The following is a 26,197-nucleotide window of genomic DNA, read 5'->3' as shown; positions in this document are numbered from 1 at the left end:
ACATGAACCAGTTAGCGATTTGATATGTTGATCAAAGTGCATAGCCTAATCAAATATAACACAGAGGTTTCTAAGGTTAGATTGTACAGCTGAAGAAAGGGACCCAATGTCTTAAATGTAAAAATGATAAGAGATACCTTTAAATTTGCGAATAATATCACTTAAGGGAAGTATATACAGAGCAAATAGTACAGGACCCGAGACAGAACCCTGGGGTACACCACAGGAAAGAGAAACAGTTTCAGACATGAAGGCACTCACTGCCTAAGCCTTTCAATCAGGATGCTGTGATCTACATTATCAAAAGCTGCACTAAGATCCAAATTGGAAGTTATCTAAAATGTTGTCTGCTGTGAAGACAGCAGTGAACTGAAGAAGAAGAAGACAAAAAATGCAGAAACACAGTAGAGAGAAGACAGAAGGATGATGAAAGAAGACAGAAAAAGAGATGTAAGACAATAAAATACATTAAAAAATATAAATATAAATAAATACAAATAAAAAAGAATAAAAGCAATAAAAAGGTGACATCATGTAAAAGCAAGTGTATAAAAATGGGTTTTAAGAAATGATTTAAAAGAAATCACTGATTCTGCAAGCCTTATCTCCTCATAAGACCCTGATGAAGGCCATAAGCTGAAACACATCGGTCAACTGATAAAGTTGTTCTTTATACTACAAGTGTTGCTGGTGTTCTGATCTCCTTAGCCTTATCTACTCAGGCAGGTCATTCCAAAGCCGAGGGGCCCTGATGGCAAAAGCAGAGTCACCTTTTTTAAGATTTAAGCCCCAACTTTGTTTAAGGGTCAGAAGGGCCCAACCTGAGGATCTAAGGCTGCGAACTGGCTCATATAGGGTCAACATTTCTGCTATGTAACTTGGGGCCAGGTCCAGACGTGCTTTAAAAATGATCTTAAATCAATTCTAAATTGAATAGGGAGTCAATGCAGAGAGGCCAGGATTGGGGTGATGTGATGTCGTCTGTTCAAACCAGTAAGAAGCCGAGCTGCTGCATTCTGAACTAGTTGGAGGTGAGAGAGTGACTTTTGATTTATGCCAGAAAAGAGGGAGTTACATTAGTCAAGTTTAGACAAAATAAGTGTGAGAATGACTTTTTCCAGGTGTGAGAGCAATGATTTAATTCTTCTCAAAGTTGTCAGGGCTGAAACTACTGTACAGAACTAGGTCAAGGGGGTCAGGGAGTGGCCCTTAGAATATACGGGTTCTTGTATTGCATGAGCGAGGTTAAAAGATTCCAAAATATCCATAAAATCGGTGACAAAAGTCTGAGAAGGGCAGCAATCATGTATGTTAAAGTCACCTAAAATAAGAATTTCTTAATGGGATAATAACTCAGTGAACTCTTGGATAAAAACATTGTTTGACTTGGATGGTCTGTAGATTATTGAAATTGTTACTGGATCTTTAAAATTGACCATAAAACCAAGATGTTCAAATGATTTAAAACTACTATGTAAAATTTTTCTGTAAATAACAGCAACTCTCCCTCCCCTGCCTGACAGCCGGGTTAGATGGAGGTGTATAATATCAGGAGGTGCTTCAAAAAGGGGACGGCAGTCTCCCTGAGACAACCATGTCTCTATGATGATAAAAAAGTCTAAACAGTTCACATTTCATTACTTTCAGGCTATCACTCTGTAGACCAGCCAGAGAGCTGTGTGGCATCATGGTTAAAATGAATGGACATGTGTCTGTTGAGTAAAATGGGAGAGCGATAAAAGTTTAAAACAACTGGATAAAATCTATAAAAAACAACAGCTAAAACGAGTGTGGTGCTGCTGACAGGACACACCCCGCCCCTGCTCACTTACCCAGCCAGAGCGGCTAGCACCCAGTGCTGCACAGCCAGCTGGGGCGAGACAATGGTTAAATTACCTCACACAGCCGGCGCCCAGTTTTCTTTTAGCACACCTAAATTACTACAGTTAATTACAGTTAAGCTACGTTGTAAAGAGAGGCAGCCAGAAAGTGGCAACCGATTAGCCAGGCAGTGGACAAGACACGAGGAGCCCTCAAACTGCACACGCACCACAAACAGCTGCGTTTGCGACTTCCAAATTCCAGCAACGGCAATGTGTGACCCCAGTATACCAGCAGATGCTAGCTACAGTATCATCCTCTCTGACGATGTGCATTACTGAGCTGTTATTGGTAACGTGATAACATTACATTATCTGCTTCCATTCGCCACATATGCAAATAATTACTGCATTTCAGTTTTTATTGCATATTGATGCATATGCATAATGTGAGTCAGTGCTTTTTAATGATATTCGGAGGTCTAGACTGAAATATTGAGTAGCACTGCTGTGGGAACAATGAAAGTTTAGGGTTTATATGGAAAGCAGATTTTTAAGACCTAAAGAGGCAAATGTGTTTGAGTCTCACCAGGAATGACACTTGCTAGTATGACACATGCATAGGGGAAACATTGTGTGTGCAGGTAGGTTGTGCGTGTGGATTTGAGTGGATTGTAAATGTGCGTGCATTTGCATACACATCTAGGGTCTCTGAATGTGAATGTGCATATGCGTTGTAAGTGCATTGGTCGTGTCTCCATATTTGTGAGGCAGCTTGTCATTTTGAAACCTGTGAGGGTGAAACCTGCTGTGTGTGTGTGTGTGTGTGTGTGACCAGGAGGCTTGTAGCAACAGGAGGGGGTAAACAAGTTGACCTTTACAGCTTTGATCACCCTGGAGGAAGGGGATGGGCTGGGTGTGTTGGCTAGAGGGTTGGAGGAGGGAAATTGAGGGAGAAAATGGAGTCTATCTGAGCATAAAGATGTGTTTTGCTGGGTATGTCAATATGCATGAGATATCTGTATCTGTGCTCATCTATCAAGTCATTCCTTACCTCAGCCAGCGGTACGATGCCCTGTATATCGGCGTTGCTGATGTAGAGGTGTGAGACTTTCTCTGTTTGCCTAGAAGTCGTCTGCATGCCAGCTGGGTACTCAACGTTCCAGTGCAGAGTCTGGGTTGGAACCAGGTTGATCACGTTATCGACCTCAAAGTCCAACTGCATCACCTCGTATGATGGATTATCCAATCTAGAGAGACAAAGACAGGTAGGGCAAAGTCAGGTTTTGAACTGAAACAATGGTGATTTTCGATATGGTAATTGTCATGTAAAAATGTCCATTATGCAACTTTTTATAGGCACTTAATATAATAAAGTGACCCTATTATTTACACCTACTTAATGAAATCTGACATATTTTCTTCCACAGTTTCATATGTTTTTTTTGTTGTTTTTTTCTGTCTGTTTTTTGTCCATATAATCATCTTCTGGCACAAAGGAAGTGATGTTTAATAGATACAGTTTTTTGTTTGGAATAAATAAGCTTTAACGCGTATGAGCGGTGATGGCCACCATGGCCGATCAGACAACATTAAAATGGCTCCTAGACAACTTCACCTGAAGTCTGAAAGAGACAGACCACATTTTAAGGCATGACAAATAATGTAAAAGAAGTGGCAATAGCCATGATGACCCAGAATACACTTCAAGGTTTCACTTGGGTCAACACAAATTTCATGTCCACTTAGACATGATTGAACAATGCTCTGTCACTGATAATGGTAGATTACCTTTAATACAAGAGAGAGACAGTCAATTGTAAGATAAGAGATGTCTTTTTTTAAAGCAGTGTGAGTCCAGGGAATGTGAGTAACCAGTGTAACAGTAAAATTCTCTCTGTATATAAATTTAGTAAATGAGCATGACACATTGGCGAAGAAAGGTGATAGGTGAAAGGTGAGAGAAATAAAAGGTTGTCACCATTTCAGCAGGGTGGCATGTGCCTTGTAAATGCTTTCCAAACTTTCTTAAACAAGTGCCTTTGTGCCCTTGAGCCAGTCATAATCTAGCTGAAAGGATCTGTAGTTTATATCTATATTGACAGCGATGATAATAATGATGAGGATGATTCTGAGGATCCTGGAGATGGAAGTGATAATAATAAGTGCCCCTGCCTTGAGGACTGCTAAGTATGTGCAATCACACTATCCATGCGTGCTTAGTGTGTGTATGTGTGTGTGTGTGTGTGTTTATGTGTGTGTTTGTGTAAGTGGGCGTGGGAGAGAAACAGTCAAATCATCCAATCCAAAAATAATGACACGTTTTACAGCTTAATGAATGGAAGCTATAGTGCTTTATGCCTGCTCCACAAAGCCCGGGCAAGTCTCTCTCTCTCTCTCTCCCATGTCTCTTTCTCTGTGTTGGTGTGTGTGTGTGTATAAATATTGTTATTTTTACTATGCTGACTTTGACTATTTGACTTTGACACAGACCAGTTGCATTGCTAACACCGGCTAAAGCTGTACTTTATTTTTGTTATCAGATGCACTACATTATTATGAAGCACCCTGACTTGTTAAGGTGAACTTTTTTAAATCACTTAAAAGTAACACAAAATTCATAAAGCAAATTTAGTAACTGTTACAGGATTTTTGAAAAGCACACCTTGCTAGTGTCAGTAGTAGCTATAGTTTTTATAATGTAAAACGGTACACTTGGAATTGCTTGGACTGGAGACATCTGGATACCCACTCGTGTCGGTTATTCCAAGAAGCACCATCTTGTGCAAATTGTGCTTTTTGTGATTTTCTGTTCTTTTTATACTGTTATGATGTCAGATGTTTATATTAAACATGGTCAAAGTTCCAAAACTTGAAATGAACATATGTGAAATGTTTTCTATAAGACAAAAGCCCGGGTATCTGCCTGCCCTGAATGCTTAGTTTGTAACGTTTGGTTATTTTTTGTTTGTTATTACGGAATGGACGGCCATTTATGGACATTCACAATGAGATGACATCAGCTTGCCGTGGATATCCATAAACGGCCGTCTGTTCCGTAAAATCTTTGTTGCTTAGGTTGTTAGCGGTGCCCACTCTTATTCCGGATCTGATTAAGGCTGGAACATATACGGATGTAGTTGAGAAGTTGCCATTTTGAGTAAAGAACAAGAAAAATAATTGAAATCCCACAACTACAGCTTGTTTACGTAGCCTTCGGAAGCTTCCAGAAGTTAACCAGTCAGAACAAAGTGGGCTCATCCAGAGGGGGGCCTTAAAGAGATGTGAGCTAAAACAGCCTGTTTCAGACAGAGGCTGAACTGAAGGGTTGCATAAAGGACCAGTATAAAATAAATAAGGAGCAAATCAAGCAAAGATATTCCAGTAGAGCTCCAAAATAAAAACATAGATCTGGAAATGTTTATTAATGTTTAATATTGTCTGTCCCCTTTAAATAACCATACAACTCGGTGTCATTAAAAAGTTAAGATAACCACTGTTAGATTCAATCCTTTATTCCTACATAGTAAACTACTACAACTTAAAAAGAAATCTTTTCCTCAGTTATTCCTCTCTATTCAAATTCCTATTTCCTATGTACAAAATGTGCCTGTCATTTTGACAGCTTGGATTCCAGCTGCACATCATGCCCTCACAACTTTATAGACTGTCATTACCTGCTTTGCCTCTCTGCCTGTCAGACATCCCGATACTATCTGCTGCTAGTGTGAATCACATACTGTGGTATCATTTATCCCTACAGGAATTCTTTGCATCCCCTCCTTCTAGACCAACTATGTTATAATTAGGGTTGGTGCGCGTGTGTGTGGTCCGATTCAGAATGAATGAGTGAGTAAAAGTCCACAAAAAAAAAAAAAAGTCCACACAGTGCAATAAAATGCTGTGCTTGTGCTGGTTTAAGCTGTTGGAGCCAGAGCAAAAGGAACACAGCAGATCTTAAATAAAAACACTATCTGAAATGTGACAGTACATTTTCCGAGGTGAAGATAGCAGTGAAATATACCTACAGTACAAACAAAAGGTCTCTCAGGTGGGTTTTTCTAAATACAACTTTCTAAACCACAGTTGACTCTTTTATGGTGTCAAGAAAGGTGCACCAAAAATAATTTAGATGTGGTTTAGCAACTTCAAAATCTCTTGGACTGTAAGTCTGCATTTTTTTTCTCTCTGTCACTGACACTCTCTCTCAACCCTACACACACACACACACACACACGTCCAGCGGCTAGTGAAACATGAATTAGAAAGAAAGAAGGTAAGCAGCTGTAAATTGATTTTCACGTTTCATAGCTCTGTCTTACACACACACACATACACACACACACACACACACCTAGATATAGGGGGTTAAAGATCATGACAGAGCCAATTGCTGAGGGTATGTGATACCTGGTGTGTCTGTGTGTGTGTGTCTAGGGAGATGGGGTGAGCGATGTGTTACACAGATAGATTAAGGAGAGAAAACTGATGGATGTCAGCTCCCCTTGACCTCTTCCAGATCCCTCCATCATGCTTGCTTTTCTTTCTGTCTGCATCTGTCTGCCTGTCTTGTCCTCTTTGAAATCCTCCCCAGATTCTGTACTCACTGCAAATGTCTAATTTAGTTTCTGATCACAAATGTATAATTTTTGATACGGTTCTACAGTCAGTGTTGACTTCTCAGAAACAAATCATACAGTCTTGCATCTTTAACGAGCATTCTGCAAGCTAGGTTTTCAGCTCTCTTCTCTGATATGTCCATTCCTAAATTTTCCGATATTAATGACTCCATTAACTGGTTTAATGATTCGTACTCCTTAGCTGTTGATACCGTTGCTCCAAATAAGATCAGACTAGCCCCAAATCCGTCCCCTTGGATAGAAGATTCCATTCGACACCAGAAGAGATTATAAAAAGGCTGAGCGTAAATGGAAAAAAAAAATTAAACCTCCATGTTCACTACCTTCACATGAAGGAGCTATTAATCACGCTCAATCAGCTCGTCAAGGATGCAAGAGCGGCATATTTCTTTGGCCTAATTAATAATAACAAGCATAACCCTTGGTTTTTGTTTGATACTATTAACCAACTTCTCAATCCTGCTCATTCTGGATTTCCTGCCACCTCTGATGACTGTGATAAGTTTCTAAATATCTTTGTTGACAAGACCAATGGTCTCATATCAAATTTCAACCTTGGAGTTTATCACTCTGTTTGAGTTACCTGCCCTGTTCTGCTGTCTGAGTTCAACCCTATTTCCATGCAAGATCTCGTTGATATAGTTTCTCATATCCGTCCATCGTCCTGCCCTGCTGATATATCCATCCATATTTCTTAAAGCGGTCCTACCAGTCATGGCCTTCTGCCTTCTCTCTATTGTCAATCAATGTCTCTCCTCTGGCTGCATACGTGACTATTTCAAGACAGCCAGTGTCTTACCTCTCCTCAAAAAAAACATCTCTCGATACCAATGGTTTAGATTTCCAAACTTCCCTTCATTTCAAAAATTCTTGAAAAAGTTGTTGCTCACCAGCTTCTCCAACGGGTTCAGGAACACTGTCTTCGATAAATTTCAATCTGGCTTCTGCTGAAAACACTGAAACAGCACAACTAATGCCATTCTTATGCGTGCAGATAAAGGTGAATATACCATTTTGGTTTTACTTAACTTAACTTCTATCATTTTAATTGATAGACTACAGAAATAGGTTGGTATCTCTGATACTGCACTCAAATGGTTTTCCTCATACTGGTCTGACAGACATTTCAATGTTCACATTAACAATTAGGTGTCTTCCTCTGCTCCACTCTTATATGGGGTTCCACAAGGGTCGATCCTTGGACCTATTCTTTTTTTCTTTATATGCTTCGTCTGGGCCATCCGCTTAACTCCTCCAGTGGTGTCTCCTACCATTGCTATGACATGCAGCTTTACTTCTCGGTTCATAATGTTCGCAGAAAGTACAGGCATTACTAACTGGAGCATAATGTGTGGCATGAGCCAGGCTGAGAGACAGAGGGAGAGCGTGAGCAATTCCTTAATTGAAAACAAGCATTCCAAACTCAACCCAAGCCTGAATTTTTAAACAAAATGGCTTGAACCTGACCCAAGCCTGACTACTTCAACAAAGGTTCAGGATTTGGGTAGCAGGACTCTACAGCAGTATTCTGTGGTTGGTAAGCTCGGTGAGCAAAAGTCATAAGTCTGGGGATTCTTTATGATACGTTGACATCATATGGGATGGATGGTAGAGATTGGAAAGATACTCATGTTTAGGATTTGCAAACGTTCATGTCATCAGCCAATTTGAAACGGTTGTATGATTGCAGAGTTAAAAATACTGTGTATTGACAATATAACACTATATCCATTAAATTTGGGTTTAATTTCATTGAATGAAGGACTTTGGCTGACATGAGATATTCATGTTTCCCAGACGTAACGACTTGGATGTTGACACTAATATGAAATGAACACAGCATAAGTTGATGGTTTATGTAAGCTGTATTTCTACAACAAGCATTACTCTTTTTCTTTGTCAGTCCGACCATCCCCCTCATCTGACAGGTCACATCCAAGTGCTCAACAAAAATTAAGAAAAAAAAGCAAATCCTCACCTGAATTCACTGTAAAACTTTATCATTTATTTGTCTCTTTGTTTTTACACACATTTTTTTGGAAGATGTGCTCATTCTTTTTCTGAAACACTGAAACACTCACTTGGTGATATGTATTAACAGCTGGGGGCTGCCCTGTGCAATGATATACCTTGTAATATAAACTGAGGGATAAGTGCCTTGCTGACAGACACACTAACGAGTAGAATCTATGTGATACTACAAAGTAGCAAAAAGAAATTTAAGTAATATTCTTTTTCATCTGAATCAATGAGATCTTTTTTTTTGGTGTGGTCCACCATGCCCTGAGTATGTATGCTTTTGTTTGTATCCATCAATAAGACTTTGTTGCTTATCCTCAGAGGACGAAGCAGTTGCCCAATTTCATATTTTCCAGGGAGAAACCTAAAATACAGCAGAGGTTTAGACACATACACGCAAAGACACAATGCCCTGTCACTTTCGCTCTTTGTTCCTGTCTCTCTCACACTCACAGACTCATGCACATATGCAATGCAATGCACAAGCAACGCACTCCTCTCCTTCTCTCTCTTTCTCTCTCTCTCTCTCACACACACACATAAAAAAACCATCCAGAAAATGTTGAGTGTGTTTGGGTGCAGTGTAATCGCTGGAGCTGAAAAAGCAATGTGTCTGCAGTGACAGGTTCATTCAGGTGTTAGCTCCGTCCCAACCACAAGGCTCCAAAACAATATTACACTGTCCTCTAGTGCATACGTGTACACGCACTCACATGCGCGCACGCACACACACACACACACACAAACACACACACATACACCATAACATTGTTCTCCAACACTCAAAACCAACAAAACTGCTGTAGAAATTCACACTCTCTCACCATCTCTGAGTGCATTTTCCTTCAGGCAATACTGACCTTCAGCTGTTATCCCTGTTACTGACACAGTGATGCAGGTTTACAGCGTCGGTCTGAGTGGGTCAGCATGTGTCATCTGACCTGGTTTCACGACCCAGCAATAAGCATTTCTATTATCGGTAAGAATTTAATTCAATGTTATGATTTTTTAATGACATTTAGGTAGTCAACTAACTACCCAACTAATCTAGAAAAGGAATTTGAGAAGGGGACATTAGAGAAGGGAGGATGAGAGAGAAATAGAAAAAATGAACTGAAACTGAACCAATTGTTTGCAATTTAATGTTGTGTAATCCAGAGGTTTAGCAAATGGTATGTACAGAACTACAGATGTAGACTTGAGTGTCTGAGAACAGTGAAACCTTGAACAACAGCAGACACAGCATACATGTGTTAAGGCTGGACACATGTCTCTGTGGGTGTACGCACAGAAGGGTTCAAAAAGGAAAAAAGGCATTGAACACAGGTATAAAAGAAGCAGACGCATTAACTCTCTCTGAATGACACAGAGATGTATGTTCCAACCTTAAAGCATTTCATATGTACAGTAGGTGTTCTGGTATGTCAGTCTGGTTTTGCGCTTTGCACTACCTATCCATCATGTCTACACACTATATCTGTCTTTTTACCAAGCTACCTTACCTATCTAACCATCTATGGTTGATGGAAACGCTCGTTGGATTGTTCTTTGATTTCAAACTGGAAAAATATGTCAGTGGAGGGAATCTTGCAGCTGCTTTGGAAGAACAGAGTTTCACAAAATCAGTTTAGGATTTAATTTTATACCATGAGGTTTCAGAGTAAAGTAATTTAATCAATTACTTCATGATTTTATATTTGTAATACTTAGTTTTAAAAATGCCAATCCAGTATCTGATTAGGTGTCATCAATTCTCAAGTGAATGTGAATCAAAGACCAAATATTTCTCTCTTGAGAGTCATTATGCCTGATGTTGTGCCTGAATTCAAGACAACAATACTACCACAATCATACACATTAAAGTTCATAACCTAGTTGGCTGGCAATCTATACACTGGGGATGTGCAGAGGGCCCAGTATTTGTAGTTTTTGTTTTTATTACGCTTTAGCTTTAACTTTAGAAATTAAAATTTTACAATAAGTGTTCATGAAGTGTTCCCTTGGGAGCACTTTGCATGTGTTTGTATCTCAGCTTTATCTCTGGTAAACACCCCCAACTCCAGGAGGAGCAGGTGGATATGACAGCGGAGCACAGGAGAGGGACTGAAATAGCAATTTAACTGACCTGTGTGCTGGTATTTGAGATGTTTTTGTTTTTTTTTTCTTCCCGAAAAAAAAAGCAAATGTATGAAACAAATCACTTGCATCTTTAATTTGGGGGATGTATATAGAAAGGGATCCTGGGTATGTTTGGAAAATGCTACCTGAGGTAAAAGTACACAGGGCAGAATGAAGGAAAGTGGTTGAACCATAAAACACAAATTACAGCTATCCATTACACAATACACAATAACTCCGAAGTTGTGGACTTTTTTTCCTGACTCACCTGTGTTGCTAGATAATTGATATAGATAACTTTATACACAATGAGACAGACAGATAGAGAGACACATCTTTTCTATATTGAATGTTTCTCTGCCTATGGGAGGCTGACCTAGCTTAATTTATAAGCCCAGATAAAAAGATACACTCCAGGCAGCAGCGAGTGTCTTGTGAGACGTGCTTGCTGGACTCACTTCTTACACTCATGTGTAACTGGTTTGGCCCTTCTGGAGTCTCTGAGCTGATTAGCAGAGATGATTAACTCTCTTTTTTTCTGTTTATCTATTTAGCCATCAATTAAACAATTTAGTTTCCAGGCTGGGTCAACTGAGATAAAATCGTGTTTGCAGCCTCACTGAACCTGTTCTTTGCTCATTCTTAGTCACCTTTCTTTTTTTCTGTCTCTACATCTGTGTGTCTGTCAATCCATTTATCCATCAATTTCTCTGGATTTTTAGCCACACTGAAGGTCGGTCAGTCCAACACTTTAGTCTAGACTGAAATAGCTCAATAACTATTAAATACATTGTTATTAAACTTTGTACAGACATTCATGATCGCCACAGGATAAATTTTAATGACTTTGGTGATTTCCTCACTTTTCATCTAGCATCATCAGCAGGTCAAAAATTCTCTTTTATCCATGGAAATATTTCGACATTTTCTGGATGGATTGGCACAAAATTTTCCATGGACATCCATGGTTCCTAGACGACATATCGAAATGACTGGCGATCCCCTGATTTTCCTCTTTTTTCTCTCTAGCACCACCACGAGGTTCATATTTATGGATGAAATGTCTCGAGAACCATTGTATACATTGCCATGACATTTGATACTAACATTCATGTCCCCCTCAGTATGAATTGTAACAATATTCCCTAAATGTTCATCCAGGTCCATCATCAGGTCAACATTTGTCCAATATGTTGGTTTATGACTAATGCAAAATAAATTACATTAACATCATCCTCAGTTGAACTTTGTGTTTAGTGATATTAAGCAAATGTTAGCATGCTAACATGCTCTGTGTTTCCAGTAAGCTAGCATTCGCTTTGGTCTGAGGTAGCGGGCTGCGTTTCAAGACTCACCCCAAACGGATGACGCTGACCATAAGCTGAAACTCTGGGCTTCAAACTCCCAATGCAAACCATTGGGTGATGTCACACCTGGCTACGTCCATCTTTATATACAGTCTATGCTGTATATGCTAATGTTGTGTCATGTTGAACTACATACACATAGTGACAAAGTTTTATACAAACTCTGAAACTAAACTCTAAAAACTCTGGACAAAAAGCTAATGCATTTCCATCACTGTAGGGTACTGGAGAAATACAATTTACTGAGCTTTGACAGTTATAGATTATTCTCAAATTTGTGCCCAGTTTATAAAATTTTAAATGGTTTGGCCCCACCTCCACTATGTGACTTTGAGTACACTCGCTCAGTAAGTTCTCCTCCAGAATATCCTCTATACAAGATTGTACCATACCATGTCGTCGCACTGCATTTGGGCAGTCAGCTTTCTCTGCAAAAGCCACAACTTAGTGGAATACCCTACCTGATGATATGAAGAACTGTAGTTCTATCAATACATTCAAGGCCAAATTAAAACATCAACTAAAGATGAACCAGCTGTGTAACCACTGAGTCTAGTTTACATTATTAATTTTTAATTGACATTGTGGGTGTATGTGATGTGCTGTTGTGTGTAGCTTTGTATTTTGTATGGTGTGTTTTTTTTGTTTGTTTGTTTTGGGTTTTTTTTTTTGCTTTGTACTGTTTGTTGTTGTGCTATTGCATGTTTTGATTGTGGGGGACTACGGATGCAAATTAGCTTCAAGCTAACTCCGGTGCAGTTCATCTTTAATGTTTAAAACTGCACACTGTCCCAATCAATAAATCAAATCAGTCAAAAAAAAAAAAAATAAAACAAAAAAAAAAAAAAAAACAACCATTGGGTGATGTCACACCCGGCTACGTCCATCTTTATATACAGTCTATGCTGTATATGCTAATGTTGTGTCATGTTGAAATATATACACATAGTGACAAAGGCACTTACTCAGAGACAAAAAAAAACTGAAAAGACAAATAAATGAATGCACAAATATATCCACATATAAAGAGAAGCTTATAAAATGAGTATGTGTATGTGTGTTTGTGTGTGTGTGTTAGCCCTTGAGCTGCCCCCTGGGTCAATGTGCAGAGTCTCCTTTCCGTTCTGACCATGTAACAAATGGCTGGCACACACACACACACACACACACACACACACACACACACACACACTTAGACACCTCCAGTGGCCTTGCCGTAGAGGACCCGTCCATCTCTCTGTCACAGCTGTAATAAGAGACACACATAGTATTTGAATGTTTCCCTGCACGCACACACACACACACACACACACACACACACACACACACACATCATTGCTTGAATGATGAAGTCAAGTAGAGAACATATAGAGGCCTTGGTTCTCCCCACAACTCTCCAATGCCACCCACAACAGAGACAAAGCCTGGTCCAAGGCTAGATCCAGTCGCACCCCTCAGGACGGGTTAACCTTTAGGCAACAAAGAAACATCTGCACCAGCATGATTAGGAAGGCTAAATCAAATTATTATCAGTCAGCTCTCTCTGCCTGAGAGTCACATCATGGTCACATCTCCATCCACAAATCAAACAAGTATCTGGTCATATTTCCAATAGATCATACATTGTCAAATTTTTTAATCACCATTTCCTCTCCTCTGGTCTTTTATTTAATGTGTCTGCAGATTCAACTGTAGACAATTACCATATCTGTCCAGCACAGGGAGTCCCCAATGCCCCATCTTCTTCTGACTGCAATTTTATTTTTAGTTTGATAAGCAGTGCATATGTTTACAAAGCTCTGCTTAGATTAAAAGCATGCAAAAATACTGGTGCAGATAATCTTGATTTATATCTTCATCTAAGTTCCCCCATAATCTGTCCATATTTAGCATATATTTTTAACTTTTTAACAGGCATGTTTACAGCTTTGTGGAAAAGCACCTTAATAGTGCTCTTACACAAAAGTGGTGATGTCTCCGATCTAAACAACTACTGTCCAATATCTAAACTTCCTTTTTTAGCAAAGATCCCAGAACCATTGGTCAATTTAGAGCTACACGCCTTTATTGATTCACTAAACTTACGACAGCCACAACAGTCTGGTTTTCTCCCAGGTCACCGCACAATAACAGCTGCAGTTTCAGTCATTGATAACATTACCTCCTCCCTGGATAAAAAACAATTTTGTGCTGCTCTTTTCATTGACCTCTCAAAGTCACTTGATACCGTTGATCATAAAATCCTACAGTACACTATAAGCTACACTCTATAGGTCTAGATGAAGCCATGTTTAATTGGTTCCAGTCTTACCTTACAGAGAGAACTCGGACTGTTGTTGCTGATGGAACTCAGTCAAGTCATCTTACCATCAGAAATGGGTTGCCACAGGGGTCTATCCTTGGTCCATTGCGGTTTATATTATAAATAACATTTTTCTTAAAATAATAAATGACATAATTCTTCCTAATCAATATTTCAATGTCCGCTTTTTTGCAGATGATACAATTTAATATGCCTCAGCCTTTGATGCTTATTATAACTCCTTAATCACAGACTGATTTCAAATGCAGAAAAGACCAAGTACATGGTATTTTCCACCTTCACCAGTGACTCTCACTATCCTGCCATTAAAACTTTAAATGGTACCCATATTACTCTTGCTGAGTCATACAAATACTTAGGAATTTGGCTTGACAGCAGACTTTCATTCAAGATTCATATTCAACACTTGACTAAAAAATTAAAAATCCAACTAAGATTCTTGTATAGAATCAAAGGATCTGTCTTCTTCCAACTGTAAAACTATTGGGCAGTCAACCTTCATGTCTGTCCTTGACTATGGAGATATTCTGTATTGTCATGCAACCATATCAACACTTCAGCAAACCTGTACTATAGCATAGTGCATTACGCTTTATCACAAGTGATACTCATCATTATTCTCTGTATCACAAGGTTGAGTGGACTCTAGAGTCAAGAAGAAACAGCCATCTCATGTTATTCATCTATAAAGCTCTACTGTTGAAGTTCCAAACTACTTCACATCTCTTCTCTCATTTAAATCTAGTAACTACAGTACACAATCCAGTAATAACTTTAAATTAGATATCCCTCAGGTACACACTAATGTTGACAGAACTGGTTTCAGGTATTATGCACCTTTAAAATGAAATGAACTGCACACTGCCCTCAAACTTGAGTCTTACATTCCTCTTGGAGATTGTAAACCTGATGTTTTTTATGATTCTAGTAACTGTTTTTTTTAATTAATTCCTCGTTTATCGTGTCGTTGTGTTGTTTCTGTTTGCTGATTGTGTTCTTGTCTTATGAATGTTTCTTGTTCTCAACTCTCTCTTGGAAAAGAGATCTTAATCTCAATGAGACTGCCTGATTAAATAAAGATTTTTAAAAAAGTCTCAGTTAACCAGGCTTCTTGCCGAATCCAATATATGCCACATACACACACATAGACACACCAGATTAATACCAGAGCATTTGATCTGAAACTGAAACTGATTAGATTTACTTTCTCGAGAGATATTTAGCTCATGAGTTCCCTTTGAAATTTGACTTTAAGTGTTGCAATATTCATCAGTGAGTTTAAATTAAGTTTGAAATAAATACGAGCATGGTGGTTGATTATGATATTTATTGAGAATTCCATTTTCCCCTCAAAACCTCAATTGTTTTCAGAGGAATTAAGCTCCCTGTGGCTCCTCTGTAATTCGAACCCTGTTGCTGACCCCTCGCTGTTTTGTCCTACTGAGGAGAAGCAGGAGGTAGCCAAAGGAAAATCTCTTTCCTTTAAGTCACCCTCAAAGTTGCAAAAAACACACATACGATCTATAAGCACGCACACACACACACACACACACACACACACGCTAACACACACACACACACAAACACACACACACTCACTCACGCCGTGTACAAGTGCAGGGAGGACAGGTTGTCTTATCAAAGTGTACTGTAGGAAAGTGGTGGTCTCGGGGGAAATTCAAAGGACAATAGAGAACAAACACACACACACACACGCACACACCCACCAGCAGACATGCACCGCTGGCAAGAAGAGACATCCCCTGGGAGAATACAAGGCAGGAAAGAAAGGATGGAAAGGGAGGAGGACAAGGAAAAAGGAGAAGGGACAATTTTTCTCTTTTTGCTCAGAGGAAGTTGTCACTTACAGCATTTCCCCTCAGCACCTGCACAGCCAGTGGCTGACAGCAGGTGTGAGTGTGTGTGTGTGTGTGTTACACAGAGAGAGACACAGGGGGTTTTAAAGAGAAAGATCTGATAGAGACAACGATAATAGATGAATGGATAGATATGAAGATAGATTAAACAAGAGAAAAAAAAAAAGCACCATAGAGTAAAACGCAATATGGAAGGTAAGTGATAAAGAGAAACAAAGAGAGCACCACATGGAAACAAAAACACACACTCTCTCTCTCTCTCTCTTTCACACACACACACACACACACACGCATGCACACAAAGCTGTCAGAGATGTGTTAGCTACAACAGGGAGACAGAGAAAGACAGAAGTAAAGGCAAGACGACGCCAGGCGGAACCACAGACCGACAACACACTGTCACAGCCATCACCCACCTTCACCTTCACTCTGTGTGTGTATGTGTGTATGTGTGTGTGTATGTGAGAGCGTGTGTGTGACAGCTGGACGCAGAGATGCAACACACCGTCGCAGACAACCCCTGTCAGTTTGGTTTAAGACAACCCCCAAACCACATGCATGCGCGTGTGTGTGTATGTGTGTGGAAAGGCGCATATCGTTCTGGGCATTTTTGTGCATATCAGCTTGTGTGTGTGTATTTCACCCCAATGTGGCAGTCCATCAGCCGTTCACACTTAATTTCAACACCTCAATGCGCACACATGCACCCATCCATCCTTTCAACACACACACACCCGCTGAGTCTTTTTAACCTGTTTTAGCCTCCACTGACCGGCTGTCAGATCTGGGTTGCCATCGGTTACCAAACCCTATAATGTCAAGGGAAATGGAAAAATAGATGATAGAGAGAGTGAGCAAGAGGAAAATCACTTGCTATTTTAAACTATCTTGTAGGACAAGCCATCAGAGTTAACCACATCATAAGAGAGTTAAGTACTAAATACTAAAAGACTTATCTTGTTGATGCAGCTTAGAAAAGAGAGGAATGCGGTGCAGGTTGACATTTACTGTAGGTTCACAACTGAAGATCAGGTCAGCTTTGTGGTGTTATTAATACCAGGGCTCCTCAGCTAATGTAGTCTACTGGGATCATTTTTCCCCATTGTGTGTGATGGAAGCAACAAAACGTTAATGCAAAAATACCATTCCTTTAATTGAGTTTCTGAAAAATGGATGGAGCATTATGATTGACTTGTATCACATAAAGTGTACAGCAACACAATAACAACTGTTATTGATATAAAAAATATTAATAAAATCCCAGTTCAACAGGCCACATTGAAAGGCTACACAATAAACTACTGTGGTGTTTCTTTTGCTTCTGTTGTTACCTGTCCTCAGCACACACACACACACACACACGCACACGCAACTAAGCATTCCCAATCTATGAAAATGTATTACATGTCACATGTAGATACAAACTACCTACATGTACATTCAAACCCGCTGATATTTCAATTCCAGCTGTGTCTCCCACTGAGCACGCAAATCTAAAAATAAATATAAGAAATTGTGAAATGCTTTGTGTTAACAAGCTTTGAGATAACAGACAAATACATGCATATCACAGCTCACACACTTACACAAACAATCCAGTTCTTTCTTAGACACAGAAACACTGAGACAAATAATGAGGCAAATACTAACAATATGACAACACGAAGATTGTTAAAACATGCATAAACAGAGACCAAATTAGTTGGAGCTACGATTTACAGGTTTACACATATACGGACACACAAACACACACAGGCTTGGTGCAACAAAACAACGGAGAAAATTAAATTTTATCCAATTTTATAAAGAATATGGCAAGGTGTTATTCCAAAGACCCCTTTAGCTATACTGGCAATGTTTGAGGCTAATTGACAACATAACACAAATGACATGAATGTAAATGACTTTACATGAATGTAAATCTAAATTTTAATTTTCCTTTTTACATGTCGTTGTTAACACTGACTGTTAAGCACATAGAAGACGATGGAGTGAATCTATCTGTGTGTGTGTAAGAGGGAGGTTGTGTGTGTGTCCGAGCTGTCAAGAATACAGTCAGGTTGTCACTGAGAGGACAGAAGGGACTCTGGGGGAATGAGCTTGCAGAAACGAAGTAGACACGCACAGAATCTCTCTCTCATACACACACATACACACACACACTTCAACCACCATACATATTGTGCACACAAGCATGCAAAAACACACGGATTGCTTCATGTCAAGCTCTAGTTTGAAGTGTGTTTTGACATAATAAACACATTTGCATACACGGCACTCCTCCGCTATTCATTAAAATGTGTGCATGTGACACACCAGCGCACGCTATCAAGGTGAGAGTTAAGTGGATGTAAGAGAACAGATCAATAGTACTGAGCAGCTAAAGGCAAACACACTGACACTGGCACAGTGGTCTTGTTTGTTAAAACCTCTGTCTGTCTTCCCTGTGTGTGAACCTCTGGGCTTCGGAGGTGAAAAGTAGCAAAATACATTTATTTAACTACTGTTCTGAAATACAGTTCTGAAGTACCTTTTCAGTTTGTGCAACTTAAAGAGGACATAGCGTCGCGTTGGACACCATTTCCAGATCTATATTTCTGTTGGAATATCTTTGCACAATTTACAGTTCAAAAAACTCCTTATTTATCTTATACCAGCTCTTTCTGCAGCCCCTCAGTTTAGCCTCTGTCTGAAACAGGACATTTTAGCTCCTGTCTCTTTAAGCCCCCCCTTCACAATTGGCCCACACTGTTTTGATTGGTCAGTCTTTTGGAAGCTGCTCCTCAGAAGACTACCGCCAGCTCCAGAAGCTACGTATACAAACAATAGCAGTTGGATTTCGTGTCTTTTTCCAGTTCGTTACCCAAAAGATAAACTTCTCAAATACATCCGTACATGATCGAGCCTGAAACTGATCTTAAATATGTGATTGGGCGATGCGAACAACCCATGAATGACCTTAGCAACAGCCTTAGCGACAAAGGCTACAGAACGGACGGCCGTTTGTGGGCACGTGTGAACGATCTGACTTTGATGGGGAAGTAGACGTAATTTTGCAAACTGAACGTTCAGGACTTTTGACTTGAAGGTGGCTTTTTTTTTTTTTTTTTTTTTTTTTTTTTTTTACATATGTTCACCTCATGTTTTGGAAGTGACTATGTTTAACATAACTATGGCATATTGAATTTGAATCATTTGAATCCATTACATTTGTACTTTTTTAAATTATTTTTTACTACTTAAGTTAGATTTATGTCATGGCTGCAGGTATTATTTTACATATGTAAGAGCTCATCATATGTTTATCCACAATATTACTATACATTTAACTACCCAACAGTGGTTACGAAAGTGTTTATAAAGCATTGGACCACAGACCATTCTGCTCATACTTTTATTAAAATACATTTTTAGAATGCAGGCCTCTACTTGTAATAGGCTTTTTTTACTATATACTTTCTTGTTTCTGCATTGCCCTGTGTATGAACCTCTTTTACTCTCTAATTTCGTCACTTTTCTTTGTGTGTGTGAGAGAGAAAGGGTGAGACTTTTATTGTGTCTCCCCTTCTGTATTGTGTAATATGTATTCCTGTCATTGTATCTGTGTTTATGTATGCATGGCTCTGTATTTATCTGTTTTTTTACCCCCTGTCTTGTTCCTATTCCTTTCCCTTTTTTCGCTCTTCCTCTAACTCTGTCTCTCTCTCTCTCAGCATCTCTTGTTTTTGGGTGATGTACTCTCTGCATGCGCACAATATCCCTCTCTTGCTCTGTCCCCCACCTCACACACACATGGAAACAGCTATGGTGGTGTGGTAAGTAATGGGCTATTCCCTGGCATAGCAGTTGTTGGATTGCACATAGGCCCTTCATCGACATGCACAGACCCCCTATCAAGCACCTATAAACACACACACATACACACACACACACACACACACACAGGCATACGCAGACCTACACCATCTCTTATTCTTGTTTGCTCTTTCTTGTTCATACCTACCCCCTGCCTCGAAAACCAAATAGTCTCCTCTCTCTCTGTCTACCATACACAGACAGACACACACATATGCTGCACACACACAGCCTCCTTTTATCGTTCACCCTTTTTTTAATAACTACCCACACACTCTTTCTCTCCTTCCTGTTTCAACAACTGTGACGCACACACTCTCTCTCTCTCCATCACGTACACACACAAGACGACAAACACAGACCCCCCACCCAGATATACACCGATATGCAACATGCAAATGCTTTTAAGAGACGCTCTGCGAAGGGACAAGAGTGTGCATCTGCACCTGTGTGTGCATATGTGTGCATATTTAAAGGATTTCCCAAGCGTCATGTTCTGTCTTTTTCAGTTTTTCAGAGCACTTTCATGGATTTAATGCTTTGTTTCTGGGGGACACACAGCTGATATAGTTATAGAAGATGGGAGAAGGTAACATTTCGCCAAGCCTGACGAGCTTTAAGATGTTGACGTCATTTATTTGTAACTACTTGCATCTTGATCTTGAACGTGGCTCACTGAAAAGAGTGGATTTCATCTCGAAAGCGGACCAAGGTTTGAGATTCAAGGCCAATGTAAAAAAATAAATAAATAAAAGAGGAAAGAAACACGTCAACAAAAATTCACAATACATTTCATTTCCCCATACCACCACTCAACAACAACAACAACAACAAAAAAACATCTAACATGATCAAACATGTCATGATTCATCACTCCAAGGGTTTTGCCCATACTGTATGCTTGGTTTATGTATGACCTTCACTATGAAATTCTGTCACAGACATGATGCTAAAATGTAAAATGTAAATATTTTAATGAAGTGGGTTTACAGTTAACTATTGCAGTCATATCAGTTGATGACAGAGAGCATTTATATGAAAATTATGTGAGTAATTAAATTGCTATGGATGCGGTAGATTGTAGAGCCACATTTTTGCTGGTCTTTACTTATAGTTTATTTACCATTTTAATAAATGAATAAAACTTATAATCAGCTAGGCTAATAAAAAAAAAAAAGAAACACAAAAACTGGTTGGGTGCAGAGCTGTTGAATAGTTTACAATTTGTAACCCTACTTTGCTCTTTGTCTCACTTTAAAATTTCAAACACATGAAAGTCTCTGACAGAAAAAACAAAAAAAAAAACAAAAGAGAATCGGCTAGTCTGGGAGACTGAAGTAGGAGAAGAGTGGGGAATGAAAGAGATAGCGGGAGACAAATGAGAAGACGATAAAACAGAGAGGAAGTGAGATACAGAAATACAAGACAGAAAGAAACAAACCAGACAGAGACAGAGTATGAGAGACATATGAGCGGACGAAAGAAAGAGATTTTACATCCAAGCAAGGTTCTAGGCATTAGCCTCCGTTCGGACTGCCCTGGTTTGTCTAATTGCTGCACAATAACAAGATATGAATCATCATCTTGATGAGATACAGATGCCATTAACAAGTCAATTCCTGCCGTTCATTTCCACATATCTCTAAAGATCTTATTAAGTCTGACACATCTCCTCCCACACAGTTACCTCAAATAACCCCCTTTCCTAAAAGCATGCGACCTGACGCTCAGACGCTGATAAAATGACAAACTGCCAAAGAGTATCTTGAAAAAGATGTTCATATGTCAGAAAAAAGTGGCTGTCATTTCACAACAAAGACTTACCTCATGGAGGGCTGAGAGCCACTGGTACTAATGTTTTAAGACACGGGTGAGTTATAGGTTGGGTTTATTTGCACATTCAAATGCAAAGACTAAAAGGTAAAGGGAAGTGTCGCACACCTCACCTTCAGCAGAAGAAACAAACATTGTGAAGAGAAATGGAGATGTGATAGAGAACAAAACATCAGAGCTGGACCATAAACCATTTTGCTTTTTTTGTCCATGTGCCAACAACGTAGTACGACTTAGCTTTCTACTGATAATACCCTTTTTTCTTTTCCAGCAGATAATTCCAGCACTCTTCCGTCATTACATGTAATCATCAACCTACCATGTGAGAGCTAGGCCTTATATGGTGTAGACTTTTAAAAGTCAGTGAAATAGGCTGGAAAGCTTCTTGGTTTTTGTTATTAAACATATTAGGGTTGGATTCTTACCGGACAAAGAAGAAAATAGCTCCAAGTCACTCACCCAAAATAGGTAAAAATTAGTTCAGACAAAATACATTTTGGAGCCAAGATGGATTTTTTTTTTTTTGTCATGATTAGAAGACAAAACAGAAATGTTTGTTTGGGTGATAGTGTTTTTCATCCTCTGAGAGTAAATACACGCTGCCTCAAAAAAAAAAAAAAAAGAAAAGAAACCTTAGCAGACAGAAATCACCTGGCTGTGCACCATGTCTGCTCTGATTTACACTTTATTGGTTCCTATTGCGCCTAAATCCCCCTTTGCCAATCTGACACACACACATAGACAGACACGGTAGCAAAGTATTGATCTGTGGGGCCTATGAGAGAAATCTGGTGCAAAAGCAGAATGACAGCAACCAACGGCAACACCACAAACACACACATCCAGTCATGCATGCATTTTAAAATCAAAAAAACGCGCACAAGTGCAGTCACATGTGTAACATTCGACACCATCACCCCAACTTGATAACCTTTCTCGCTCTTTCTCTCGATCTCTCTCACACACAGACAGACACACACTCTAACCTTTCCTGAGTATCTGTAATCAGATATTGATTTAATACAGCACTAGGTATCACATCCATCTCTGCTTTTCTCCATCTTCTCTGAGATTTTGGTGCTTTTATGATATTTGTCTGGGGAGGCGAAGACACAGCTTTTGAGATATGGGCTAGTTGGCCCTGCTGGGTCAAAAATGAAATTTCTTTCTTTAATTTATTTGAGCAATGGCCATTTCTCTTTGGGAAAAAAAAAATTGCTTGGCTATTTGTAGCAAAGTGAGCAAGGATTCAGACCGTTGCACCACCAGAGTATTATCATGATATTTCTGTTTGAGTGTACTATGTGTTGATTTGCTTTTCATTTTCCCCCATTGGGTGAGGTCAGAGGTCATGCTTTGATGAAAAACCATGAAGTGTCTGGGTTTTGCATATTTGTGTGATGTGTGTTTGTTGGGAGAAATCGTGAAATAAAAATACAACAATTACTATCATTACAGTAACATTTAATTACTGTCTGTTAAAGCCAAATCTGTTACTGGGGGATTCCTGCTAGCTCAGTTGACAAAGTTGCACACCATGTACCTGCTACTTACTGTGGAAACAAAATGAAAATGTGGGCATTTTAGCACAGTGGTGTGTTTTACAAAAAGCTATAATCCACTTCATACTGTGATTTACAATGAGGTAGAAGAGCCAAAAGGGTTTTAAGTAATCTGTGTCTTGTGGCTTTTTGCTTGAATAGGACTCACCTCCTGCAGTGAACATTAACCGTGGCATATGCAAAATAGCCTGTATAAAGTCTGTTTTTTTTTAATTTTGTTTGTAATGGTAGTAAATGAAACATGAGCATGACTATAAACTTCCCTCCAGTAGCTTTCCCACTGTTTAATGACCAGTTATGTTTACTTATTATATTCCTTGCATTCTGGAAAAGAAATTCACACCAATCTGTGTGTAGGAATAAAGAATCTAATTTATTTTATCTTTAGGGGGGAGATGTAAAGAGTTCAATTAATCTTGCTGAATTTCAGTGTTGAAAAAAGTAAAGAAAAAAACAAACAAACAAACAAACAAGAAAGGCAGAGAGAAAAAGAAGAATGGAAGAACACTTGATTCAGCCAACGCAACAAACATAATAATCAAGATGAAATACAAAAGACAGAAAGAATAAAGGGAAACAAAATAATACAAAAGCAAAACAGAAAGAAAGCAATATTTTTAGCATTGCTGTGATTACCAAATAGACACAGGCGGTGGGGAATTTGGGGAAATGAAAAGAGTTATAGAGACTCTTGATGTTCTTTAATGAAATATATCACAACGAAACAGGAGTAAGTAGTTACACAAGGATGTGTTGTGCTTGTTGTGGCGCACTGCCGCACTGTGTCTGTATAATATCACAGAACCTCACTGGCTTCTATATGCTCCAACATGCTGAGTAGCGGAGATATCCAGGTACACAGAAGAGACAAGGGCAGACGGAGAGAGGAAAAAGAGAAAAACAAGAGAGAGATGAAGGTTAAAAGACACAGGAAGTGACGACAGAAAGTGAGCGGTGTAGACAAAATTGGAGATTAAAACAGATAACGGATGCCAAAGTGTACTGTGAATTGAGGTTTAGAATACTGAAAGCGAGCTGCAATAATATTTGTGGATTTGTGGACAATAATGAAATCCAGAATACTCTACAAACATTAAGACATTAAGTCTTAAACATTAAGTCCGTAGAAACTATCCCAACTTAAATGTGACAGTTCAATTCTCAGCTATAAAAATCTTGGCTGATAACACGTCTATTTTTCCTGTTTTATCTTTTCATTTGTCATTATACATCACACATTATTTTTGTGAAACAACACCAAATTCTTGGTGAAGACCTTTTCCCTCATCCGGTCTTACTTCTGCTAGGTTTCTGATGTCGGTTAATGAAACACCTCGCTGGAGAGCAGAGGAAAGGTTGACCTAAAAGCCTCCTAATAAAACCTTTAACACTGACAAAACACATGTGCACATAGAGGAAGACACACCAACTACACACACATTTACTGTTCAACCTCAAAATAATAAAAAAAAGTAGGAGAAAGGTGGAGAAATATAAATTATTCTCCAAACTTTCATCAAAATCGAATAAAAAAAAATGAATCTTTCAATCACACAGCCCACATTAGACATCAGACTCCTCATCCTCAATCTCCCACAGTTTCTTCTCTGTATGTATCTATAATAAAAAGTTGATCCTAGTTATGGACGTTGCGAATATGAGGGTATAAAATCCCACATGCACTCTTACAAATACACAAACGCACTGCAACTCTTCTCTGAAATTGTGCTTGTCTCAAAGGAAATGATATGGAAGAAAAATGCTGTACGTATGCATATCATGTTGTCTTTCTAAAACTTGTTTGGTGTGGAAAATGTGTGTGTATCATTGGGGGAAGTCCTTTGTGTTTTCATTGCTTGAATCGTTTCTTATTTTTGTCACACTGGTGTGGAAAATGCCGGTGAACTCATTTTCATTGTTTTTATCATAAGTTTTTTTTACTGTTTTGGCTCTAGAATGGAAAATATCTCAATATCTGGTTTTATGTGATGGATTTTTGCATGCAACCACACACACACATACACACATACACACACTGACAGAGAGTGGAAAAGAGAAAAAAGAGAAAGAATGAATTATTAATCATGCCGTCTAATTATGGTGTGTGGCCCTGAGAGGGAGATGATCCTGGGGAAATCACATCTAACAGTCATTTATCACAACAAATAGAGTGAAAAACACTGGTTAGAGGAGAAGGGAGAGGAGAGGAGACTAGAGAGAAGAAGAGAGGGCAAGAGAGGAGTGGAGATAAAAGGCCTACCCTCTTCTATCAGACTCTGCTATTAAAATATGCTAAGGATATGCAAGGATAGGGAGTAGGGAGGAGAGTCTAAAGTAGCAAATTAAGAGATGCTCAAGGGAAACTAGGGCCCCATAAGAGCTCCTAAATGCCCCCTGAAACTGGGTTTACAGGGCAACACATGGTATCTCAAAAAAACAAGGATTCAATATGAAAAAAACAGTTTCTTGTGGAATTTTTGTATCAACTTACTGTAGTAACATGGTTCTTTATTTTTTTGTGTGTTTTATTAAAATGTTTCTTTTTCCTTCTTCATCATTTGATTATTAAAACTTCACAGAAGGTCACGGTTTTGTGTCATGTTGAGGTTTTTTCTTTTCCTCTGATATACACGTTTGTGATTTTGATAATCTTTCAACAACACAAAAAGGATGAGATGAAACTTTATTAGTCTGACTCACTGGATGTAGACTGTGGGTATACATAAGCCTGCCATCAGCCAACTCTTTCAGTCTCCTCCCCTTCTGTTACCTGCATGTTACCT

At 39.0% G+C, this 26,197-nt stretch overlaps 1 protein-coding gene across 1 annotated transcript in view; it reads right to left on the bottom strand.

Annotated features, from left to right (window-relative positions):
- Positions 1–26,197, bottom strand: part of si:dkey-215k6.1 (transmembrane protein 132D) — a 278,691-nt gene that overhangs the window by 80,294 nt on the left and 172,200 nt on the right. Inside the window, exon 5 of the mRNA XM_067615492.1 lies at positions 2,875–3,070. Coding sequence (XP_067471593.1) covers positions 2,875–3,070 — 196 coding nt within the window. The remainder of the gene's footprint in view (positions 1–2,874; positions 3,071–26,197) is intronic.

The sequence above is a fragment of the Thunnus thynnus genome, chromosome 2 (assembly GCF_963924715.1).
Source record: "Thunnus thynnus chromosome 2, fThuThy2.1, whole genome shotgun sequence".
In the NCBI taxonomy this organism is placed as follows: domain Eukaryota; kingdom Metazoa; phylum Chordata; class Actinopteri; order Scombriformes; family Scombridae; genus Thunnus; species Thunnus thynnus.
The sequence above is the reverse complement of the archived record's forward strand: the minus strand, read 5'-3'. Positions and strand labels throughout refer to the sequence as shown.